Below are 24,965 nucleotides of genomic sequence, written 5' to 3'. Positions count from 1 at the left end.
AAAACTTTTAAGACAGCTTCCAACCCTAAAAGTCTATGAAAACACATGAGGTGCTGTGCCCCAGTCCCCCTGCACTTCTAGTACCGCCACAACTATCCCCCAAATGCATGTGGCCGTGGCCAAGTCATCATCCCACGTCAGCAGAACCACAGCGCTTCAGAGGCCACAGCTGAGCCACGCCCCTTTAGAAACCACTGAATTTCTCAGTCAACAAGCAGAATCGTGTGTGTGTGTGTGTGTGTGTGTGTGTGTGTGTGTTTCTACATGCATGTCAGTATCAGAGCACAAAACTAGTTGAAAAAGTGGGTGGGAAGAGTTACATTTAGCAGACAATTTAACTTAGAATTCGGGAATCCTAAAATGTCAGTGCTGGAAAACCACATTTTAAAGAGCTTCTGGGATGACCAGGCACAGCAGCTCATGCCTGTAATTCCAGCACTTTGGGAGACTCGGGAGGGTGGATCACCTGAAGTCAACATGGTGAAATCCTGTCTCTACTAAAAATACAAAACTAATTAGCCAGGCATGGTGGGGGGTACCTGTAATCCCAGCTACTAGGGAAGTTGAGGCATGAGAATCATTTGAACCCGGGAGGCTAAGGTTGCATTGAGCCAAGATTGCACTCCAGCCTGAGTGACAGAGCGAGACTCCATCTCAAAAAAATTAATTAATTAATTAATTAAAATAATAAAGAGCTTCTGGGGGAGTGGGGAGGTGGGAAGGGGTTTGCAACTCTCTAAACGAAGCTATGCCCATGGCCAAGGATTGGCCCATAAATGTTGGTTTAATTGGATTACAGTAAAAGAATCAAGGGGAGCAGCCTCTCTCCCTCAATACCTCAATCAGATATCTAAGCGCTTTTCTAGGATTGGAATTAATTTAATCAAGGGCTATTTTCCTAGAGAAAAGAAATCAGTTTAAGATTTTATAAATAATTGCAATTCTGTCTTATTTCCCATTGGGGGAGATGGGGAATTCAAATGAACAAACTCACAGCAAGCAGGCGGAGGTGTTACCGTTTCTTTTAATTAAGGAGGTACTTAATCTCTGAAGATCACTTACAAAGTGCCCTCCCAAAGCTGAGAGTCCCTCAAATGGCTAAATACCTCCACCTGCCAAATGGGGTTCAGGGCAGAGCCACAGAGCAGGCCTCTCCCGGCTATGTCACGTCCTGATTGCCTGCATAGTCTTCAGGTGGGCATTTGCCCAGCCTTTGCCAAACTCCAGGAGCTACAGGTCATCTGGCCAGTTTCCACTGCCTCCTTCATTTAAAAAAACAAAAACACCTTCCTGGGGAGAAAGGAGGGTCCTTCTTTATAGTAGAATGCTGATAGCCAACGTACGAATGTGGAGAGAATACTGGAGTCAGAAAAGCATTGTTTTACAACCAACATGGTAAACGCTGGATCACACAAGAATCATCAGCGGACGCTCAATCTAGGGGGAAACTTTTCATGTGCAGCAGGATATTTACAGAATCTTAAAATGTCTCTCCAGCACTTGCCTATTAATTGTGTGGGGAAAAAATAGTAATTATATAAAATTAACTACAGAGTGATGATATTCAGAAAATATCTTGACTAAATAATCAAAACTAGCACCACAAATAGGGGGGCAGATGGACATGATGTATCTCCAGATGGGATGCCCTGAGAAAGACACAAACATCACTTCGGTGATATTCTGGCCAGAATGTACAGCTTGAATCTAATTATGAGGAAACACCACATGTACCAAAGATAAGGAAAATTCTATTTAATGAAAGGTGGGAGGAGTGACTGCATTTTTCAAAAGTCTCGATGGCATAAAAGAGGAAATTAAATGTCATAACAGCTGTGGAAATGTTCAAGATTAAAGGAGACTAGGCCGGGCATGGTGGATCACGTCTGTAATCCCAGCACTTTGGGAGGCTGAGGAGGGCAGATCATTTAGGTCAGGAGTACGAGACCAGCCTGGCCAACATGGTGAAACCCCATCTCTACTAAAAATACAAAAATTAGCCGAACATGGTGGTGCACACCTGTAATCTCAGGTACTTGGGAGGCTGAGGCATAAGAATTGTTTTAACCTGGGAGGTGGAGGTTATAGTGAGCCGAAATCATGCCACTCTACTTCAGCCTGGGTGACAGAGTGAGACTCAGTTTAAAAAAAAAAATGATTAAAGGAGACTAAAGGATCATGACAACTAAATACAATATTGTATTGCATTATATTGTATTTTTAATTTTTATTATTTTCTTTTAGAGAGGGTCTCACTATGTTGCCCAGGCTCACCTTGAACTCCTGGCCTCAAGTGGTCCTCCCACCTCGGCCTCCCAAAGTGCTGGGATTACAGGTGTGAGCCACCACACCCAGCCTTGTGTTGTATTTATATAGGATCCTATGTGGAATTTTGTACCACATGGTTTAAAAACTGTCAAGGACATTATTGGGTTCAACAGACAAAATTGGAATATGGACCATTGATTTGATAAAAGTATTATATTAGCATAACTTTACTGGCATTGATAATTGTGTCATAACTCTGTAAAAGAATATCCTTTTTTTTTTTTTTTTTTTTTTTTTTTTTGAGACGGAGTCTCGCTCTGTCACCCAGGCTGGAGTGCGGTGGCCGGATCTCAGCTCACTGCAAGCTCCGCCTCCCGGGTTCACGCCATTCTCCTGCCTCAGCCTCCCGAGTAGCTGGGACTATAGGCGCCCGCCACCTCGCCCGGCTAGTTTTTTGTATTTTTTAGTAGAGACGGGGTTTCACCGTGTTAGCCAGGATGGTTTCGATCTCCTGACCTCGTGATCTGCCCGTCTCGGCCTCCCAAAGTGCTGGGATTACAGGCGTGAGCCACCGCGCCCGGCCAAGAATATCCTTATTATTAGGAAATACACACCAAAATATTTAGGAGTAGGCCGGGCGTGGTGATTCATGCCTGTAATCCCAGTACTTTGGGAAACTGAGGCAGGCGGATCACGAGGTCAGGAGATCCAGACCATCCTGGCTAACATGGTGAAACCCTGTCTTTACTAAAAAATACAAAAAATTAGCCGGGCATGGTGGCGGTCGCCTGTAGTCCCAGCTACTCAGGAGGCTAAGGCAGGAGAATGGCGTGAACCCAGGAGGCAGAGCTTGCAGTAAGCCAAGATCACGCCACTGCACTCCAGCCTGGAAGACAGAGCGAAGACTCCATCTCAAAAAAAAAAAAAAAAAAATTTAGGAGTAAAAGGCCACTTATACTTACTCTCAAAAAGTTCAGAATGTATGCAACTTACTCTCAAAAAGTTCAGAAAAAAATTATGTGTGTGTGGAGAGAGAGGGAGAGAGAGCAAGTGTGAGTGAATGCACAAAAATAATAAAGCAAATGGGGTAAAACACCAACAACAGGTAGGTAAATCTAGGAAAACAGTACATAGGTATTCTTTGTATTATTCACATTCTTGCAACTTTTCTATAAAATTGAAATTATTTTTAAATCTAAAAATTGTAACTGTAAAAATATCAGACCATGACAGTAGTAAAGAAGACATAAAATAATTTTTAAGAATAAAAAATAAAGGCCAGGCACAGTGGCTCACACCTGTAATCCCAGCACTTTGGGAGGCCAAGGTGGGCATATCCCTTGAGGTCAGGAGTTCGAGACCAGCCTGGCCAACACAGTGAAACCCTGTCTCTATTAAAAATACAAAAATTAGCCAGGTGTGCTGGTGCATGCCTGTAATCCCAGCTGCTTGGGAGGCTGAGGCAGGAGAACCGCTTGAACCTGGGAGTTAGAGGTTGCAGTGAGCCATGATCCCACCACTGCACTCCAGCCTGGACGATGCGTGAGACTCCGTCTCAAAAAAAAAAAAAAAAAAAAAGGATTAAAAATAAAACTTCTACAAACAACTGAATTAGAAAATGAACAAAGGACTTAGACATTTCTCTAAAGAAGATATACAAATGGCCAAAAAGCACATGAGAAGATGCTCGACAGCCCTAGTCATTAAGGAAAGCAAATCAAAACCACAAGGAAATAGGGCCTCACTTCCATTAGGATGCCTACTATCAAAAATGAAAGAAAATAATACGTCTTGGTGAGGAAGTGTTTCTGAGGATGTGTGCACAGTTGGTGGAAATGTAAAATGGTACAGTCACTGTGGAAAATAGAATGAAGGTTCCTCAAAAAATTGAAAATAGAATGACTATATAATCCACCATTTCCACTTATGGGTACAAACACAAAAGAATTGAAAGCAGCATCTCAAAGAGATATTTTTACACCGACATTCATAGCAGCATTATTAAAAATAGTCAAAAGGTGGCAGCAGCCCAAGAGTCCATCAATGGATGAGTGGATAACAAAATGGAGTACAGTAAGTCCTCACTTAGAGTCATCAGTAGGTTCTTGGTAACTCCGACTTTAAGTGAAACAATGAACTGTATGCTATAGAAACTTAACTCTTAGGGTTTTTTGTTATCGTTTTTTGAAACAGGGTCTCCCTTTGTCACCCAAGCTGGAGTGCAGTGATGCAATCTCAGCTCACTGCAACCTCCACCCCCCAGGTTCAAGCTATTCTTGTGCCTCAGTCTCCCAAGTAGCTGGGATTACAGGTGTGCGCCACCACGCCCGGTTAATTTTTGTATTTTTAGTAGAGATGGGGTTTCACCATGTTGGCCAGGCTAGTCTCGAACTCCTGGCCTCAAGTAAGCCGCCTGCCTTGGCCTCTCAAAGTGCTGGGATTGGAGGTATGGGTCACCATGACTGGCCAACTCTTGATTATATCAATTAGCCTATGGTGAAATTGGTTTCATTATGTAGTATGTGGCTGGGCGTGGTGGTACATGGCTGTAATCTCAGCACTTTGGGAGGGTAAGGCGGGAGGATTGCTTGAGCCCAAGAGTTTGAGATCAGCCTGGACAACAAAGCGAAACCCCACCTCTACAAAAAAATTTAAAATAAAAATAAATACATTATACAGTATGCTATCACTTAAAGTCAGTTTCCAAAAATCTATCAACCTTGTAAATGAGGACTTACTGTATATACACACAGTGGAATATTATTCAGCCTTTAAAAAGGAAGGAAATTCTGAGATATGCTACAACTTGGATGAACCCTGAAGACTTTACACTAAGTGAAATAAGCTAGTCACAAAAAAACAAATACTGTATGATTCTACTTATATGAGGTACCCTGAAAAGTCAAATTTATAGACAGAGAAAGTAGAACCGTGGTTTCCAGGGGTTGGAGGGAAGGAGAAAATGAAAAGTTATTGTTTAATGGGTACAAAGTTTTACTAAAAGATGATTAAAAAGTTCTGGGATGGATGGTGGTAATGTCTGCACAACAATGTGAAGGTGTTTAACATTACTGAACTGTATACTTAAAATTGATTAAGATGGTAAATTTTGTTACGTGTATTTTACCACAATTGAAAACAAAAAACAAAAAATTTCCCAGACCAAGCTAACTCATTGATGCTGACAGATGTTGGCAAAGAAATTACCCAAGTCTGCTGGAGGAACCACAGATCCCAGGGAAGACTGTCACATATCTCCCAAGGATCATGATCACATTGTGAGGAACAGATTGCAAATTCTCCCAACGTTTCCCCTTCCACCCGTCCTTTCAGAGCGGAGCACCACAGAAACCAGAAACCCTTGCCCTCTGGGTTGTCCAGCTACATGCTTGGCAAACCTCTTGTTCAATACAGTAAGAATTTCAAAACAGTAACAGCAGAACATTAAACAAAGCTCTGTACTTGAACTCTGGAATTACTATCAGGCACCCTGTACTCCATAGATTATATGTCCCTAAAGCTGGCTCTAATTGCATCCCACAGATAAGAACAGAGGAACCATTTCAGAGCAACTCAAGGGTGTGTGGAGTCAGTTCAGACTAACTAGTGAGAGCTCAAACTAACTAGTTCTCACTAGCCGGCTAGTGTCAGTCAATTGTTAAATTTTCAGAAAATGTGCACTCTGGTTGATATCATGTTGTTTACTTGCAATCACCATGGCGAGAGCATTTACAGTAAATGGTACAAACCGGAGCCAATCTCTCTTTTTCTTTTTGGGGGGGTGGGAGGGGGGGTTGGAGGGTGGAGCCGGTTGTTAAACATTGACCAGCACACCACTGAACCTACCGGTAAGGCTTCCAAGAATGTTTTAATGTCTGTTTGGGAAACTAGTTCTTCCTCTCCTTGATACAATGACTCAGCTTCCTTGTCTACAGGAGGTGTCGCTATCTGGGCAGCTGAAAATAAAATCACAGACAGGAAAATAAAAATTACCTTCTGACTAGTAGCAATCCAAAATAACCAGCCATCAAAAGCAGCCATCAAAAATAATTATTTTGAAGAGAATTGTAAATTTTTTTTTTTTTTTTGAGTCAGGGTTTCGCTCCTGTTGCCCAAGCTGGAGTGCAATGGCATGATCTCGGCCCACTGCAACCTCTGCCTCCCAGGTTCAACCAATTCTCCTGCCTCAGCTTCCTGAGTAGCTGCAATTACAGGCACGCCACCATGCCCGGCTAATTTTTTGTATTTTTAGTAGAAATGTGGTTTCACCATGTTAGCCAAGCTGGTCTCGAACTCCTGACCTCAGGTGATCCACCCGCTTCGGCCTCCCAAAGTGCTGGGATTACAGGCGTGAGCCACTGCGCCCAGTCTGAGAATTGTAAATTTCTCATTGCATTTGCTTATGGAAGCCTACATATATACCCAGAAAAAAAAATGTGTAAATTTATAAATTATTTTTATTCCTTGTATTGTTTTATTTTCTTTTCTATTGTTTTTGTTATTTTATAATTTTATTAGTTCCTTAAAATTACTATATATTTACTAAATCGTATTTCAAAACTTATTGTTGTTTTAAGCTGCTAAAAAAAAAAAGTTATAGTGCTTAATGTACCAGATAATTGCCAAGTAGAGATTTCAAAAGCATTGTCTCAAAAAATAATATCAGAATTCAGGCTATAATAGCGAACAAAGAAAGAAGGAAAGGAGGGTAAAAAGAATGTAAGAAAAAAGAAAATCCATTTAAAAGTGGTAATTATATAAAAATGTTATAGCCATAAAATGATTTCTAAGGGACCATTAATAAAAACGATCTATATCTGTATTATTAATATATTCATGAAAATGTCAGCTATGGCCGGGCATGGTGGCTCATGCTTGTAATCCCAGCACTTGGGAGGCCGAGGTGGGTGGATCACTGGAGGTCAGGAGTTCAAGACCATCCTGGCCAACATGGCAAGACTCTGTCTCTACTAAAAATACAAAAATTAGCTTGGCGTGGTGGCAGAGACACCTGTAATCTCAGCTACTCAGGAGGCTAAGACAGAAGAATCGCTTGAACCTAGGAGGCAGAGGTTGTGGTGAGCCGAGATCGTGCCATTGCACTCCAGCCTGGGCAACAAGAGCGAAACTTCATCTCAAAAAAAAAAAAAGTCAGCTATATTATGTGGGGGGAAAAGCAAGTTTTAGAATATGATTAGCATGGTCTTTGTTAAAAATATACGTGTCTCTGTGTGTGTGTGTATGTAATATCTCTGTACACTTACAATTGTTTCTATATAGAAGGAAATCAATAAGTATATATTCCAAACAGTGGTTATCTTTGGGAAATGGGTTAGTAATAGAAAAAGAAGAAAAGGAGAAAGACTTTTACCTTCTACACTCTATGTTGCTTTAATTATTTGAATTTTTATTTAATTTTATTATAATTATGTACCTTATTTTAATAATAAATTAAAAATACTAGGCTGGGCGAGGTGGCTCATGCCTGTAATCTCAGGACTTTGGGAGGCCAAGGCAGGTAGATCACGAGGTCAGTAGTTTGAGATCAGCGTGGCCAACATGGTGAAACCTTGTCTCTACTAAAAATACAAAAATTAACTGGGTGCGGTGGTGCATGCCTGTAATCCCAGCTACTCGGGAGGCTGAGGCAGGAGAAGAATTGCTTAAACCTGGGATGGGGAGGTTGCAGTGAGCTAAGACCGTCCCACTGCACCACAGCCTGGGGAGAGTAAGAGTCTGTCTCAAGAAAATACCAAAGCAAACACCAAGGCTCAAGATAACTTAGAAAGTTAGCCAGGTGGTCCTTAAACAAAGCCAGTGTCCTCGCTTGGACTTTGGATCACACACACTTACAGGAAAGTCTAAACTCTGCACACCTACTCTTTTCAGTCCTTTAGACTTTCATCTTAACAGCAGAACTAGGCTCAAACTCTTAGAACTAAAGAAAGTCAATATTAAAATATCAATAATGATTGACACCCAAAAGAGATCACATACAGGTAGGTTATAGAAAAGAAAAATCAAAATTAGAATTCTGCTGATATAAAGCTCAGTCCTGGGCCAGGCTCAGTGGCTCACGCCTATAATTCCAGCACAGATCACTTGAGGTCAAGAGTTCAAGACCAGCCTGGCCAACATGGTGAAACCCTGTCTCCATTAAAAATACAAAAATTAGCTGGGCATGGTGGCAGGTATCTGTAATCCCAGCTACTCAGGAGGCTGAGGCAGAAAAATCGCTTGAACTTGGGAGGCGGAGGTTTCAGTGAGCCAAAATCATGCCACTGCACTCCAGCCTGGGTGACAGAGCAAGACTCCATCTCAAATAAAAATAAAAATAACAAAGCTCAGGCCAGGCACGGTGGCTCACGCGTGTAATCCCAGCACTTTGGGAGGCCGAGGTGGGCGGATCGCGAGGTCAGGAGATTGAGACCATCCTCGCTAACTCGGTGAAACCCCATCTCTACTAAAAATACAAAAATTAGCCGGGCGTGTTGGCGAGTGCCTGTAGTCCCAGCTACTCAGGAGGCTGAGGCAGGAGAATGGTGTGAACCCGGGAGGCGGAGCTTGCAGTGAGCTGAGATCACGCCACTGCACTCCAGACTGGGTGACAGAGCGAGACTCTGTCTCAAAAAATAAAAATAAAACAACAAATTTCAGTCTTCAAGACTCACTGAGGCAAATGTAATCAACTACATAGAAGCTAGTGTGTCTTCTTTAGAATTTAAGTATCCAAAATAATATGACCACTTGCCCTTTGTTTACTTCATATGGGATATGACATTACAGAAAAATGACAATGTGTTTAGAAAAAAACTCAGAGCTCATGTGAGGATTTGAAATGTTCTTTCCATATCAACCTTCTGCTTTCTCATTTGATAATTTGATGATAGAAAGAACTGTTTTTATTCTTCATAACTTAAATTATGCATTTATTCATCATTTTATTGCTTGAGATTTTATCAATTTGACAACAGTATATTTTGCTCCTCAACTCATTCTGTGTTAACCAAATTCTTAGAGAGACGTTTCCTCTTAGCTAGTTTCATTTTCAACCAAAGAAATCTGCACACTAGAGTCACTCACTGAACTAAATTAAGGGTGTGGCATAAAAGTTTCATGAATATACTCATGCGTTTTTATGTATAGCTCTTGTTTAACAGTGGAGAAATTGACTCAGAAAAACACAGATATTTAGCGTATTGACACGTGGTGAGGCAGCCAGGTTTGACTTCTGCCCTGTGCTTCTACCTGTATAAAATATCACAGCAGAACTATCTTTATCAGACAGACTTGAAAAAAAAAAGAAACCCACAAGAAAATAAAGTTCTTCTTTGATAGTAGTTTCTGAGAATGTGAGGTCTTCCTGACTTTTCTCTCTGAGAGAGTCATAGTAGCCACATGAATTGAATGCTTACTCCACGCCAGACATGCATTTTACAGAAACTATCTCCTTCAAACCTCACAAAAACCTAGGAGGTTGGTACTATTATTATGCCCACTTTACAGATGGGGAAAGTGAGACATAGAAAAGCCAAAAAAGTACCACTGCACCACTAGTCAGCGGAGTCCTGGCCATCCGACTCCATAGACTCCACTCTCACCCCATGCTATCCTGCCTTCTTTTTCATGTTATTTGGGTTAAAACAAAATTCCCTATACTCTCACTCCCATATTAGAATCAGAAAAAGACATTTGTCTAAAACTACTTCCCTGCACTGAAATATAAGTTCCAAGAGGGCAGGAGCTTTGTTCTGTACTTTGCTATACCCCCAACTTCTAAAGCAGTGCCTAGTACAACATATGAACTCAACCAATATGTGTTGAAAGAACAAAGGGGGAGATTTCTGGCTTTCCTAGCAGAATATTATCGGAATGATGAGTAAATATCACACACGGGTGAGGAGCGGTGGCTCACACCTGTAATCCCAGCATTTTGAAAGGCCGAGGTGGGTGGATCACTTGAGGTCAGGAGTTCAAGACCAGCCTGGCCAACATGGTGAAACCCTGTCTCTACTAAAAATACAAAAATTAGCCAGGCATGGTGGCAGGCTCCTGTAATTCCAGCTACTCGGAAGGCTGAGGCAGAAGAATCACTTGAACCCGGGAGGTGGAGGTTTCAGTGAGCCAAGATCACACCACTGCACTCCAGCCTGGGAGACAGAGTGAGTGAGACTCTGCCTCAAAACAAAACAAACAAACAAACAAAACATCATGCATGGCCAATTGCTTTAAGAATTTCCATGGGGCCAGGCACGGTGGCTCAAGCCTGTAATCCCAGCACTTTGGGAGGCCGAGATGGGCGGATCACGAGGTCAGGAGATTGAGACCATGCTGGCTAACACGGTGAAACCCCATCTCTACTAAAAAATACAAAAAACTAGCCGGGCGAGGTGGCGGGCACCTGTAGTCCCAGCTACTTGGGAGGCTGAAGCAGGAGAATGGCGTGAACCCGGGAGGCGGAGCTTGCAGTGAGCTGAGATCCGGCCACTGCACTCCAACCTGGGCGACAGAGCGAGACTCCGTCTCAAAAAAAAAAAAAAAAAAAAGAATTTCCATGGTCTGGTCCAAGTTAGCAAGCACAAGCTACTTACCTTTCTCTCTTTTGTATTTCTCTATGTTTCTCAAAAGTTTAGGTACAACCATTTTGCAGAGGTCCTCCAAGCATGTCAGATTATCTTCATCTATTTTATCTTGTTTCTCTAGAAGTGCCAGGAAACTCAGGGAGGTCTACAAGAGAATCAATAGAGTTACATTTACTTGCCTACTGATTATCCACTCACTCAGATGTTACCTGCATGGCCAGTAGGCACTAGGTTTTGCACTGATAAATAAGATATAACAGCATCTGCCCTCAAGTTGCTCAGGGGTGTAGGGGAAGAGGCGTTACCAAGCAAATCTGTATACAATCTTTTTTTTTTTTTTTTTTTTTTTTTTGAGACGGAGTCTCGCTCTGTTGCCCAGGCTGGAGTGCGGTGGCGCGATCTCGGCTCACTGCAAGCTCCGCCTCCCGGGTTCCCGCCATTCTCCTGCCTCAGCCTCCTGAGTAGCTGGGACTACAGGCGCCCGCCACCGCGCCCGGCTAATTTTTTGTATTTTTAGTAGAGACGGGGTTTCACCGTGGTCTCGATCTCCTGACCTTGTGATCCGCCCGCCTCGGCCTCCCAAAGTGCTGGGATTACAGGCTTGAGCCACCGCGCCCGGCCCAAATCTGTATACAATCTATATTAATACCAGATACCAAATATATATAACTCTATGCAACAGGGACAGTGCTTGCTGTATATTAACAGCACAACAACTGATTGAGTAGATACTATTATATTCCCCATTTTAAAGATGAAATAATTGAAGCACAAAGAAGTTCCAGTAACTTGCCCAAGGTCACAAAGCTAATTAATGGCAGAGCTGGTACAATCTGATGCCAAAGTCTATTTTATTAACCACTGAACTCTAAGTCACAGCTTTAAGTGATACTGATTAGGAAACCAGCAAAAGAGGGACACCAAAGAAATGAGGGGAAAATGTTTTGAAAGAATTTTATATTTGGTATTTTAAAAGAAAAAGAATTTTCTGAAACAAAAAATCACAATTTGGCTAGTATTTTTTTTTTTTTTTTTTTTTTTCGAGACGGAGTCTCACTCTGTCTCCCAGGCTAGAGTGCAGTAGTAAAATCTTGGCTCACTGCAACCTCCACCTCCATTCAAACCATTCTCCTGCCTCAGCCTCCTGAGTATCTGGGATTACAGGCTCATGCCACCACACCCGGCTAATTTTTGTATTTTTAACAGAGACAGGGTTTCAACATGTTGGCCAGACTGGTCTTGAACTGCTGACCTCAGGTGATCTGCTCGCCTTGGCCTCCCAAAGTGCTGGGATTACAGGCATGAGCCACCTGCCAGGCCAGAAACTCGTATCTTGACAACATCCTACCAGGAGGAATAAAGGGCTAGGATGTGATTACAGAAGCAATGATGGAAATTCATTATACTTTCTAAAAGTTTATTAGATATTTAGTACATCTCACACACACACACACACACACACACACACACACACACACACACTTAAATGGGACCTGGACATTAGCTTAACACCACTCTGGTGAACACTAGCAGCAAACATCCGAAAGCTCTTTTTTTGCTTGTTTGCTAAAGAGTAAGTTCGGGTGTGGTTTCCTTTAGACTCAACGTTCTATGCTGATTGCTGTGCTGAGAACGGATTTCCTGACAGTTGTGAGATCTCTCAGGACATGTGTAGGCCAGCTATACTACTTACGTTTCTATGAAAGCTATCAAAGAGAAAGCCAAGAACGTCCCTCAAAGGCAAGGTTATTTGTGCTCCCCCAGAGAGACCGTATGAATTTAGAACCTTTCCGTTTTGGCTGAGAGGTGTTCAGGCCCTTTTCCAATGGCAGGTAAGTAATTTATTTCTGTGATAAGGTCTTTTGCAATTGCAGTTGCAGATAATGCAGCCTCACTGAGCCCTGGTGTGGAAACGTCTGTGTTGCTTAAAGACTGTCCTTTACACACTTCCAATGGCTGGCCTAATTGCAAAATCCAATACAGATCAACCTGAATTATCTGAGGTGTGTAACTCAGCCACAATTTTGACATGAAGAATGAGATCTCCCCACCCCCCAAACAACAACAACAAAAAAGCTGAGATCATTTGGAATCCAAAGAGGAAATGCGGTTTTCCTGAATTTGACCTGGTAACATCACAGTTCCATGCCACAGCTAAGCAAAACAGTTATGTTTCCTTTTACTAGTACTGAGAAAAACAAAATCAACTGGCCACCTGAGCATGTGCATTTGATTATTTAAAAGCTATTTTAGTAGGGGAAAGATGTTTGGAATGCTACTAACCATAAAAATAATTCTGGCCGGGCGCAGTGGCTCACGCCTGTAATCCTAGCAATTTGGGAGGCTGAGGCAGGTGGATCACTTGAGGTCAGGAGTTCGAGACCAGCCTGGCCAACATGGTGAAACCCCACCTCTACTAAAAATACAAAAATTAGCTAGGTGTGGTGGCAGGCGCCTGTAATCCCAGCTACTTGGGAGGCTGAGGCAGGAGGATCGCTTGAACCCAGGAGGCAGAGGTTGCAGTGAGCTGAGATGGCACCATTGCACTCCAGACTGGGCAACAAGAGTGAAAGTCTGTCTAAAAATAATGATAATAATAATAATTCTGTAGCCACAGATGTCTTCAAGTAGAGTTCTAGAACCTCTGCAAGCAAAAGAGAGGAAAAAAACATTTTCCAGCTTTTCTTGTTTGAAAACTAACAGTGTTTCGAATATCAGAGATTGCTTTAACAAATGACCTTTCTCTCATCCCTCATCCCCCACCTCATATTGTTCAGAGAGTCCCTAACATAGGACGGGGTATAACAATAAAAAGTGGTCTCATTTTTATGTGTAAACCTAAACACTGGAAAATTTGTGAGTGGATGCCTTGACTTGGGAGAGAATGTTATCAAAACCACCTGGAGCACTTGTCAAACTACAGGAATCTCCTCTGACTTTGAGAAATTCTGTATTTAAGGTATAATGCTACCATTTTAGCAGGTAATTGCTTTGCACCACTGCAAACGTGGGCACTGAAATTTTATGGCAAAAGCAGAATATCCTTACAATGCTTTATAAAAAAAATTCCCTAAAACAAAACCGCCTGATTTTTAAAATTCTCCAAGAATTACTGAACCTTTAGGTTGTGGGTGTGTGTGCGTATTTGTAAACACATGTGTATATATGTAGTGTGTATACATATATTTACCCAAGAGCAATGAGCCTGCCAGCATCTAGTTTATGGTCTTGCCATGACATCTGTCATTAAAAGAAGCCAGGGCTTTTGGGAGAAATGAGAGATTCCAGGACTGGGCAGAAAATATACAAGAAGAACCTGGGATATTTTTGCCAGATAGTAAAGAAGCCATCAAAGACTACTAAGGTCATGTCAAAATGACTTAGGAACCAAACTGAAGACTCATCCCCTGGGAAAAAATGGGACAACTGAACTTTTTTCTTTTTTTTTTTTTTTTTTTTTGAGACGGGGTCTCACTCTGTTGCCCAGGCTGGAGTGCAATGGCACAACCATTGCTCACTGCAGCCTTGAATTCTCTGGGCTCAAGTGATCCTCCCATGTCCGCCTCCTGAGGAGCTGGGACTACAGGTGCACACCACCATGCCCAGCTAATTTTTGTATTTTTTGTAGAGACCGGGTTTTGTCATGTTGCCCAGTCTAGTCTCAAACACCTGAGGCTCAAGTGACCTGTCCACCTCCACCTCCCAAAGTGCTGGGATTACAGGCATGAGCCACCATGTCCAGCCTCAGTATGAACTTCAGTAAGGATAATAATTGCAATAGGTTGAAATACCTCACATATGTTTAAATCCATGAGTTTAAATTTATATATATTTTGTAATGGGTCACCTGCGGAGAATGATAAGAAACCAATTAACTTAAAAACTGGATAACTAGGTGGAGCACAGTGGTTCACGCCTGTAATCCCCAGCACTTTGGGAGGCTGAGGCAGGTAGATCACTTGAGGTCAAGAGTTTGACACCAGCCTGGCCAAATGAAACCCCATCTCTACTAAAAATTCAAAAATTAGACAGGTATGGTGGTGCATGTTTGTAATCCCAGATATTCAGGAGGCTGCGGCAGGAGAATCACCTGAATCTGGGAGGCAGAGGTTGCAGTGAGCCAAGATCACACCACTGCACTCCAGCCTGGGTGACCAAGAGAGACTCCATCTCAGAAAAAAAAAAACTAGATAACTAAACAAAAAGAATCAGGGATTTACCTATAAGCTGTATCACTGGGTAACCAAATAATGGATGAGAGGAAAATGAAATGATAGAATTCTAATAACTGGCCAGGTGCAGTGGCTCACACTTGTAATCCCAGCACTTTGGGAGGCTGAGGCGGGTGGATCACGTAAGGTCAGGAGTTCCAGACCAGCTTAGCCAATATGGTGAAACCCCATCTCTACTAAAAATACAAAAAGTTAGCCGGGTGTGGTGGCAGGCTCCTGTAATCCCAGCTACTCGGGAGGCTGAGGCAGGAGAATCGCTTGAATCCAGGAGGCAGAGGTTGTAGTGAGCTGAGATCGTGCCATTGCACTCCAGCCTAGGTGACAAGAGTGAGAGTCCATCTCAAAAAAAAAAAAAAAGCCGGGCGCGGTGGCTCACGCCTGTAATCCCAGCACTTTGGGAGGCCGAGGCGGGCGGATCACAAGGTCAGGAGATCGAGACCACGGTGAAACCCTGTCTCTACTAAAAATACAAAAAATTAGCCGGGCGCGGTTGTGGGCGCCTGTAGTCCCAGCTACTCGGGAGGCTGAGGCAGGAGAATGGCGTGAACCCGGGAGGCGGAGCTTGCAGTGAGCCGAGATCGCGCCACTGCACTCCAGCCTGGGCGACAGAGCGAGACTCCGTCTCAAAAAAAAAAAAAAAAAAAAAAAAAAAATTCTAATATCTCCATTTTTGCAACCCCTCAAAATTCAACATATAAACTGGTTGAACATCAACAGTTGCTAATATCAAAGATAAAGAGAGAGAAAATCAGGTACCTCCTGATGAAAAAATAACACTACCTATAGTCCTGCCAAACGGATCTGACCTGAGTCTGATGAAGCCTCTGGATTCAACTGCCAGTCTGCAGGAAATGCAGAGGACAGAGGAACATGCCAAACTGCACCACGAGTGTGCAATTCGCAAAACCCAACCTGTGAGAAACTCCACAGGCCAACCACCCAGAGATTCTTCAACAGATACGTTTTAAGAAAAAGAAAGAGATTTGGGGGCAGGGAGGAAATCTAACCTATAGATTAAAAGGCACTTGAAAGAAAAACTGGACAAGGCCAGGCACAGTGGCTCACACCTGTAATCCCAACACTTTGGGAGGCCAAGGCAGGCAGATCACTTGAAGTCAGGAGTTCTAGACCAGCCTGGGTGAAACCCTGTCTCTACTAAAAATATAAAAATTAGCTGGGTATAGTGGTACATGCCTGTAATCCCAGCTACTGGGGAGGCTGAGGCAGGAGAATGGCCTGAATCCAGGAGGCGGAGGTTGCAGTGAGCTGAGATCGTGCCACTGCACTCCAGCCTGGGCGACAAAGCAAGACTTTGTTTCAAAATAAATAAATAAATAAATAAATAAATAACACAGCAGATGCCAACAGAAGTGAGCATTTACTGCATGCTATACCAAATACTGGCCTCGTGCTAATGCTTCATGAACATTGTTTCAGCTAATTCTCCCAAAAGTCCTAGAAGGAAATCATACAATTGCCCACAATTTTACATCTAAGAAAATAGAGACTAGAAAAATTCAATCATTGGCCTCACAGCCCAGGTTTAGAATTAGAATCAGGACCAGAATCTAGGCTCATCCAGCACCAAAGCCAATGTTCCTAACCATTGTATGATACTGTCTCCCACAAAAAATAAATCTCCCTAAAAACCCTTTCCAGCATCTTTCTAATCATTGATTAAGACAGTGCTCACACACACCCATTCTGTATGACCCACTCACCATTTCGGTTTTGGGAAGAGAGTCGTTCAGAAGGAAGATCATGTTCTTTAAGTCCTCTGAGTCAATGCCTTGTGACAGTTCGTAGAGCAGGTTTCTAAGACACATACCCAAAATGACAAATAAAGCCTTACACTTGCAGAGGACACCATAATCAATCAAGTGCTTTCATAAATGTTTTCTGTCAGTTGAATGATCAACTCTATGTGTAGACAATTATTAATCCCATTTATAGATTCAAAAAATTAAAACTTTCAGTTTCTAAGTAACTTGTTTAGATAAAGATAACACAGTAAGTAGTAGAAGCAGGCCTTCTGACTCCAAGTCTAGTGCTGTTTTTCACCACACTAAGAAGGCATATTTAAAAAAAAAAAAAAAAAAAAGGCATAAAACACAGTTCTGACATGCCCTCCCATCTCCTGATTCCATCTAGAAATTCAGGCTTACTTTACAGGCCCTTAGTAGAGAGGATCCCAGGCCAGCCAAGGTACAGTCGATTGTATATTGAAAAGGGAAGAAAAGTATCCCAGCTTCGAGATAGTCATATAATCCAAAACCAGAAAAAGTGAGGATTTCATCCACATACTAACACCCCTATGTGTCAGAGACTGTCCCTCAGATGTTTAGCCAGAAGAACGGAAATATGGATTTCTGGAATTCATCATTCCTTCCACTGACTCAAGGGCAACTCAGGTTCTGGGAGCCAGCTGCACCGCTAAGGCTTAATGTGTTCTAATCACACAGACCATAAAACACCCTCCAAAGGCTCCTCTTCGTGAGGTTCTCTGATGTGGACACTTTGTCAGTGAACAACTTTAAACACTGTCATCAGCCTGATGCAGTGGCTCACACCTGTAATCCCAGCACTTTGGGAGGCCAAGGTGTGTAGATCACTTGAGGCCAGGAGTTCCAGACCAACTTGGCCAACATGTTGGAAATCCCGTCTCTACTAAAAATACAAAAATTAGCTGGGTGTGGTGGTGGGTGCCTGTAGTCCCAGCTACTCAGGAGGCTGAGGCAGGAGAATCACTCGAACCCAGGAAGCGGAGGTTGCAGTGAGCCGAGATGGTGCCACTTCACACCAGCCTGAGTGACAGAGCGAGACACCATCTCAAAATAAAAATAAAAATAAAACGCTGTCATCCATGATAAGACCAATGCCTAAATTTTACCTCTTTGGGCAAAATGCCTGTTTTTACCTCTCTGGATTTCCACCCAAAAATATAGAAATTTCTATAACTAGACATGCTAGACATGGCATAAATGACATCCCTCTCTACCCCAGAAACTCATCTCTTTTTTCATCTTGCTTATTTTGCTCCAAGTATGCATTACTCTCTTCTCAAGACCCCAGGAAAAACATAGACAGACTAGTGGATCCCAGGAGGGAGAAGATCTGCACGTGTGGTGGCTGGTAACCAGGGAAAACGCAGGCTCTGCCACACTGAGGTGGGCTTCACTGCCAGTGAGAAGTAAAACAAAGGGAAGCCACCTCTAGGCCCAGAGTTTGGTCTTGAAGTTTTGCTGACCTCTCAACTCTCAGCTCATTAGCATCAGAGGCTGAGAAGGAGGTTTAGAATCTCCCGGTTTATCATCCAAGGAGGTAGATAACCAAAAGATCTTAACTGCAGCTTCCTTTCAAAGCCCAACGGCCAGACCGAACACTAGATGGGAGATCCTCCCATCTCCACCATAGACCCATCCTCACCTAAATAGAGAGACCTTTCCTTGGATAGGTAGCAATTGCTCCACTTTCTCTTCGGTATAGTTGAGGTACTGCAGCAGCTTCTTCTGCCCTATGATATATAGGAGTTCCGCCAGGAAGAAAGAGTCTCCCTCACTCAGCAGATCCTCTGCCAAGAGATGTTCAAAAACATCTGAGGCCGAGCTGGATTTCTCCAGCTTCTTGTTGGGAACCAATCCTATGCAGAGAAACTTGAGGCGCTCCACATCTTCGACCCCCAAGTCTGAATCAATAATCAGAAGCTTCTTACGAAAGCTCACTTTACAGTTTTTATCTGAACTGGAACCTTGAGATTTCATGGCCAGCCTGAAAGGGACAGAGAGGTGGGGCAGGGCATTAGAGAGTGAGGACATATGGCCCCCTGACTTCCCAGGCCCTCCCCTCACCACAGCCTCCTCCGTTCCGGGCATTAGACTTTCCTGGAAGTGCTGACAAATAAAAATTACTGCGAGGCTACTTCAAAAACCAACAGCCCAGAAAACTTTTCCCCCAACACTGGCAAGTTACTTTTTAGGAAGCTTGGAGGGTGCTTATATTGGAACTCAAATCACCTTGATTTTTCCCCAAATCAAAATGTTCCCAGAGGGAGAAAGTTAAGATGGAGGGACACAGCACAATTTCCCTCAAGCCTGGTAACCTGATTGGAGCCCTTACATTCATTTCCACCAAGTGGCAGAAATAGCACTTGGATCTATGCTTTAAGTTTTAGACACAAAGCAATCTGGGGGAGGCAGCGTTATCCTTATGATCTATCAACCCAAAGATAGCGAGGTACCATGAAGTATGTGTGTTACATCTTTACTTCAGACTGCTACCTGTAAGAGGGCAGGCCTTTATCTTACAGAAAGGGAAGGCGTAATCCTAGACCTCAAGCCTGAGCAACATGGCGAGACCTGGTCTCTACTAAAAATACAAAAAATTATCAGGGCATGGTGGTACGTGTCTGTGGTTCCAACTACTCAGGAGGCCGAAGTGGAAGGATCATTTGAGGCTGGAGGGCAGAGGTTGCAGGGAGCCATGATCATGCCACTGCACTCCACCCTGGTGACAGAGTGAGACCCTGTTTCAAAAAGAAAAAAAATAAATAAAATATCCTAGACCTTAGCAGGAAAGGGTGGCTTTAGACAAGAGTTGCTCAAATCAGTGTAGGAAGTTACAAATTACATGAGGTGGCTGCTCTGTCTATGGAGTAGCCATTCTTTTGTTTCTTTGCTTCTCTAATAAACTTGTTTTCACTAAAAAAATACAAATTACACGAGTCAATGTTTCCATCTGACCAGTTTATAAACTACGCTATTCTCTATACTAAATTTCATCATAATCAGAGGAGCAATGCAGTGATAAAATTTTCATTGTAATATTATTTATTCTATAAGCATTTGAGGTATATAGTTATTATGCAGAACTTGGCTATTTTTAGAAATAAGAAAATACTTTATAAAGGAAGGAACAGGTGGGGTGCCGTGGTTCACGACTATATAATCCCAGCACTTTGGGAAGCCAAGGTGGGTGGATCACTTGAGGCCAGGAGTTCGGGACCAGACTGGGCATGGTAAAACCCCATCTCTACAAAAAATACAAAAATTAGCCAGGCTAATGGTGGTGCACGCTTATGGTCCCAACTACACCAGAAGCTGAGATGGGAGGATGGCTTGAACCTGGGAGGCGGAAGTTGCAGTAAGCCAAGATTGCGCCACTGCACTCCAGCCTGAGTACTGGAAGGTGAAAGAACGAGACTCCATCTTAAATAAATAAATAAATAAATAAATAAATAAATAAATAAATAAAAGAAGGAAGGAAGGAAGGAAGGAAGGAAGGAAAACATAGCAAAAATCAAAACCTCCATAACAAAGAGTCGTTATATCGAGGTGACATAACTATAGATAATACATATTTCCTTCTGGGCTTCCAACTGAATTTCTCAAATTTTATGCATATGTGAACACACACATTACTTTTGGTGTTAAAAGAAACAAAAAAAAACACAAAAAATGTCATTTTTAATTGTGATAATCCAGGGGGTCTTCCCTGCTACTAGCCCTGAGGTCAAATGAGTGGTTTATTGGAGACACCTTTCTATTCTACCGCATCTTGCATTTGCCTTGTGGTTTCTTGACAATTCCGATCTTTAGTTTTAGTGAGTCTACCCAACTTTGTCTCTGTGAGCTAACATATTTCTGCCCCAGTAAAAGGCTATGTTGGAGGCTTCCGGATTTTTTAACTTTTGTTTTCCCAGGCATGACAAAGAAATCTAAGAAAAAATAGTGCCATTGCTGACAAGTTTTTGCAAGTTTCTGCAACATGAAGCCATGAAGCAAAGGAAAAGATCCAAGCATGAGACTCTGGGGTAAGAAGGGTCGTTAATTACATACCTTCAGATCAAGCTCCACCAATCCTCTGGAGGTAAACGATTCTCAGGGAAATTGCCTGAAAACAAAGTTTTAAAGAAAGTATAATCCTCTGTGTGCTCCAAGGTCCAAGGAAGCTCCCATTTGCTTGGGAAGAGACTTCAAGATTTGCTGATCGTTAAGTGAAAACTGAATCTTCAGGACTGGGTAGCCTGATATTAATTTCCTGCTGATGTCATCATTGCTTATCTGCCTTTTTCCCTCCCCTTTTCCAGGGTTAAGATAACTTTGACAAACAGCGTCTCCTAAAGGCTAATTTACAACTTTCTCACTGTAGAGCTTGGGGTTTCCCCAGGTAAAGCAAAAGCTTCCTAGAAAGGAACCCGTGGAAGCCAGGAAGTGCTCCAGGCTTTCCTCTGATCTCCGTTTCCTTGGTAAGTCAAACACGGGAGCATCTATTTTCCTAACCGTCTCCTTCCCCAAACACACTTCACTTTTCAAATAAAGCCAAAAAGCTCATGAAATAGTTGTCGGCCGTGTTAACCCTTTCTTATGTCCACATGCAAATAAACAAATTACTTTTTTTTTTTTTTTTTTTTTTTTTGAGATGGAGTCTTGCTCTGTCGCCCAGGCTGGAGTGCAATGGAGCCATCTCCACTCTCTGCAACCTCTGCCTCCCGGGTTCAAGTGATTCTCCTGCCTCAGCCTCCTGAGTAGCTGGGATTTCAGGCATGTGCCACCACGCCTGGCTAATTTTTTGTATTTTTAGTAGAGATGGGGTTTCACTGTGTTGACCAGGCTGGTCTCAAACTCCTGACCTTGTGATCCACCTGCCTCGGCTTCCCAAAGTGCTGGGATTACAGGCGTGGAGCCACCGTGCCCGGCCCACAAATAGAATTTTTAAGAGATAAAAGAAAAGTGGAGATTCACTTTCAGACTTTATGGGAGAAATTAAGAAATAAAAAGAAAAAGAAAGGAAAAAGAAAGAAAAGTGGGGATGGTGAATTACAAGCCCATTTAGAGGTATCTGCAAGAGACTCAACCAATTTGTGGCAGACAAAACTGACAGTATGTGTTCTCACAGCACATTCAAACCAGCAGGAAAGTGAGACTTTGAAGACATTATTGCTAATAATAAAAACAATACTGCACACTAATATTGCAACTACCGTGTGTCAGGTACAGGGCATTTACAAATATTTACTCATTTCACCATCCCAACAACACTCTAAGATAAATTCTGTTACTATGACCGCTGCTTTAACATGTGAAAACTAAGGCACAGAAAGGTTAAGTAATTTGCCCAATGTCACACAGTGAGTGGCTAGAAGAGCCAAAATTTAAACCAGCAAGTTTGGATCAAAGTCACTACACTATAATTAAGCTAACTCAAATATGTAGCACTCTGGAAAGAGGTACAGAGTCTTAGAAAGATGATTTTTCTATGAGAAAAAAAGCAAGACTTACAATGCTTTGATTACAAATGTATTAAAATGTCCTTTCCATGTCCTAGGCATCATTCAGAGAACTTCTGTGCTTAAGAAAGACAAGTCCTGGGGCCAGGTGCGGTGGCTCATGCCTGTAATCCCAGCACTTTGGGATGTTGAGATGGGCAGATCATGAGACCAACCTAGCCAACATGGTGAAACCCTGTCTCTACTACAAATACAAAAAAAAAATTAGCTGGGCGTGGTGGGGCACGCCCGTAATCCCAGCTACTCGGGAGGTTGAGGCTGGAGAATAGCTTGAACCCAGGAGGTGGAGGTTGTGGTGAACGGAGATCACACCATTGCACTCCAGCCTGGGCTACAGAACAAGACTCTGTCTCGAAAAAAAAAAGAAGAAGAGGAAGAAAGACAAGTCCTGGCCAGGCACAGCAGCTCACACCTGTAATCCCAGCACTTTGGGAGGCTGAGGTGGGCAGATTGCTTGAGGTCAGGAGTTCAAGACCAGCCTGGCCACCATGGTGAAACGCCATCTCTACTAAAAACATAAAATTTGTTAGGCTTGGTGGCGCACACCTGTAATCCCAGCTACTCAGGAAGCTGAGGCTGGAGAATCGCTTGAACCTGGGAGGCAAAGGTTGCAGTGAGCCAAAATCATGCCATTGCACTTCAGCCTGAGCGACAGAGCAAGACTCTGTCTCAAAAAAACAAAACAAAACAAAAAATACCCTTCTTGGGAAAGGGGGGACTGGACCACAGCAGGCTGGGTTACTCACTACCCCAGTCCCAGGGAAGGTGGGGCCCTGATCCTAGAATGCTGCAGCACAGTGAGGAGGGGGCCCCAGCAGACTGTAAAGCGTGTAGGGACCACCTTCTCTGCCTGTTCTGTTGGGACCAGGCTAGTCTATTTGTCCCAGCCTGGGGCTCCCCCTGTGGTTTCCAATTTGCAGTTACTTTAATTTAAAATATAAATATTATTTTCTAGAAAATAACTTAAAAAGAAAGACAAGCCGTAAGTCTTGGTCTTCTATTTAGCTGTTTTATTATAAATATTACATTTATTGGGCCATTTAGGGAGGCAATTTATTGAAACTATCACTTTCTCTCACCCTGTTCATAAAGTTTATTAACTCTTTCAAAGTTGATTCAATAATATTAAATATTTAGCAGGCAATTGAAAGCCCCGAATTGGGCACAATTGGAAAGCAAAGTGACCTGCTTTCCATAATAACTCACGGCAGGTACTACCATTTCTTTTTTTTTTTTTTTTTTTGAGACGGAGTCTGGCTCTGTCGTCCAGGGTGGAGTGCAGTGGCCAGATCTCAGCTCACTGCAAGCTCCGCCTCCCGGGTTTACGCCATTCTCCTGCCTCAGCCTCCCGAGTAGCTGGGACTACAGGCGCCCGCCACCTCGCCTGGCTAGTTTTTTTTTTTGTATATTTTAGTAGAGACGGGGTTTCACCGTGTTAGCCAAGATGGTCTCGATCTCCTGACCTCGTGATCCGCCCGTCTCGGCCTCCCAAAGTGCTGGGATTACAGGCTTGAGCCACCGCGCCCAGCGGTACTACCATTTCTAAACTTCTCTGATGAACTCATAAAAACTCCCAGCCTTGGCCGGGCGCGGTGGCTCAAGCCTGTAATCCCAGCACTTTGGGAGGCCGAGACGGGCGGATCACGAGGTCAGGAGATCAAGACCATCCTGGCTAACACAATGAAACCCCGTCTCTACTAAAAATACAAAAAAATTAGCCGGGCGAGGTGGCGGGCGCCTGTAGTCCCAGCTACTCGGGAGGCTGAGGCAGGAGAATGGCGTAAACCCGGGAGGCGGAGCTTGCAGTGAGCCGAGATAGCGCCACTGCACTCCAGCCTGGGCGACAGAGCGAGACTCCGTCTCAAAAAAAAAAAAAAAAAAAAAAAAAACTCCCAGCCTTAGTTGGCATTATTAGCCACATTCAACAGATGAGGAAACCCAGATTCAGAGAGGCAAGGAATCTTGCCACCATCCCAAAGCTACAAACAAGAATTCAGGGTTCAAACGTGGGTCTCTCTGACTTCAAGCCCTTTGCTCTTGATCCCCGGGCTACCACTGCCCAAATCTCACTCAGTATGACATCGTGTAGCATCTGTAACTGTGGGCAGGGGGTGGGGATGCCACAGCGAGGCTTCACCTCGGTGCCACTTGGGCTTTAAGAAGGGACAATCTAGTCAGATATTCCTTGGAGGAGGAAGTATTTGATCTAGGCCTGGAAGGTAAAGGTAGAATAAAGACCCAGGAAGTAAAACTGAAACTTTTATCCTAGTACTCCAGGGAAACATTTGAATCAGGTTACAGAGGGGAGATAGTGTGCAGTGCAGATGTTTGTACTCAGCATTTTCTACTTCCTCCTACACACAGTTACTGAAGGCATGGTAATGGTGGTAGAGTAAACACGTCTTATAATCTCTTTCCTGATTGGTTGCAGTCTACTGAGTCCATGGGAAGGGCCAATCAAAACCTTGATGGCCTTTTGTAGCTGTGGATGTCAACGACTGCTTTAGTTCCACATTAGTAGGGGGTAGTGGTAGCAGTGGTTGGCTTTCCTTTACATCCAATCTCTGGTCCAATTTTCCCACCCTCTGTTCGGGTAGA

General features: G+C 43.2%; 1 protein-coding gene across 1 annotated transcript in view; it reads right to left on the bottom strand.

Moving 5' to 3' along the window:
- Window positions 1-21,083, bottom strand: part of CASP10 (caspase 10) — a 40,320-nt gene extending 19,237 nt beyond the window's left edge. The window contains exons 1-5 of the mRNA XM_015110720.3: window positions 20,917-21,083; window positions 18,509-18,850; window positions 16,804-16,897; window positions 10,860-10,995; window positions 6,115-6,224 (exon numbers count right to left, since the gene is read on the bottom strand). Coding sequence (XP_014966206.3) covers window positions 6,115-6,224; window positions 10,860-10,995; window positions 16,804-16,897; window positions 18,509-18,843 — 675 coding nt within the window. The 5' untranslated portion in view covers window positions 18,844-18,850; window positions 20,917-21,083. The remainder of the gene's footprint in view (window positions 1-6,114; window positions 6,225-10,859; window positions 10,996-16,803; window positions 16,898-18,508; window positions 18,851-20,916) is intronic.
- Between the last annotated feature and the right edge of the window lie 3,882 nt (window positions 21,084-24,965).

This window comes from Macaca mulatta, chromosome 12, assembly GCF_049350105.2.
Source record: "Macaca mulatta isolate MMU2019108-1 chromosome 12, T2T-MMU8v2.0, whole genome shotgun sequence".
Taxonomy (NCBI): domain Eukaryota; kingdom Metazoa; phylum Chordata; class Mammalia; order Primates; family Cercopithecidae; genus Macaca; species Macaca mulatta.
The sequence above is the reverse complement of the archived record's forward strand: the minus strand, read 5'-3'. Positions and strand labels throughout refer to the sequence as shown.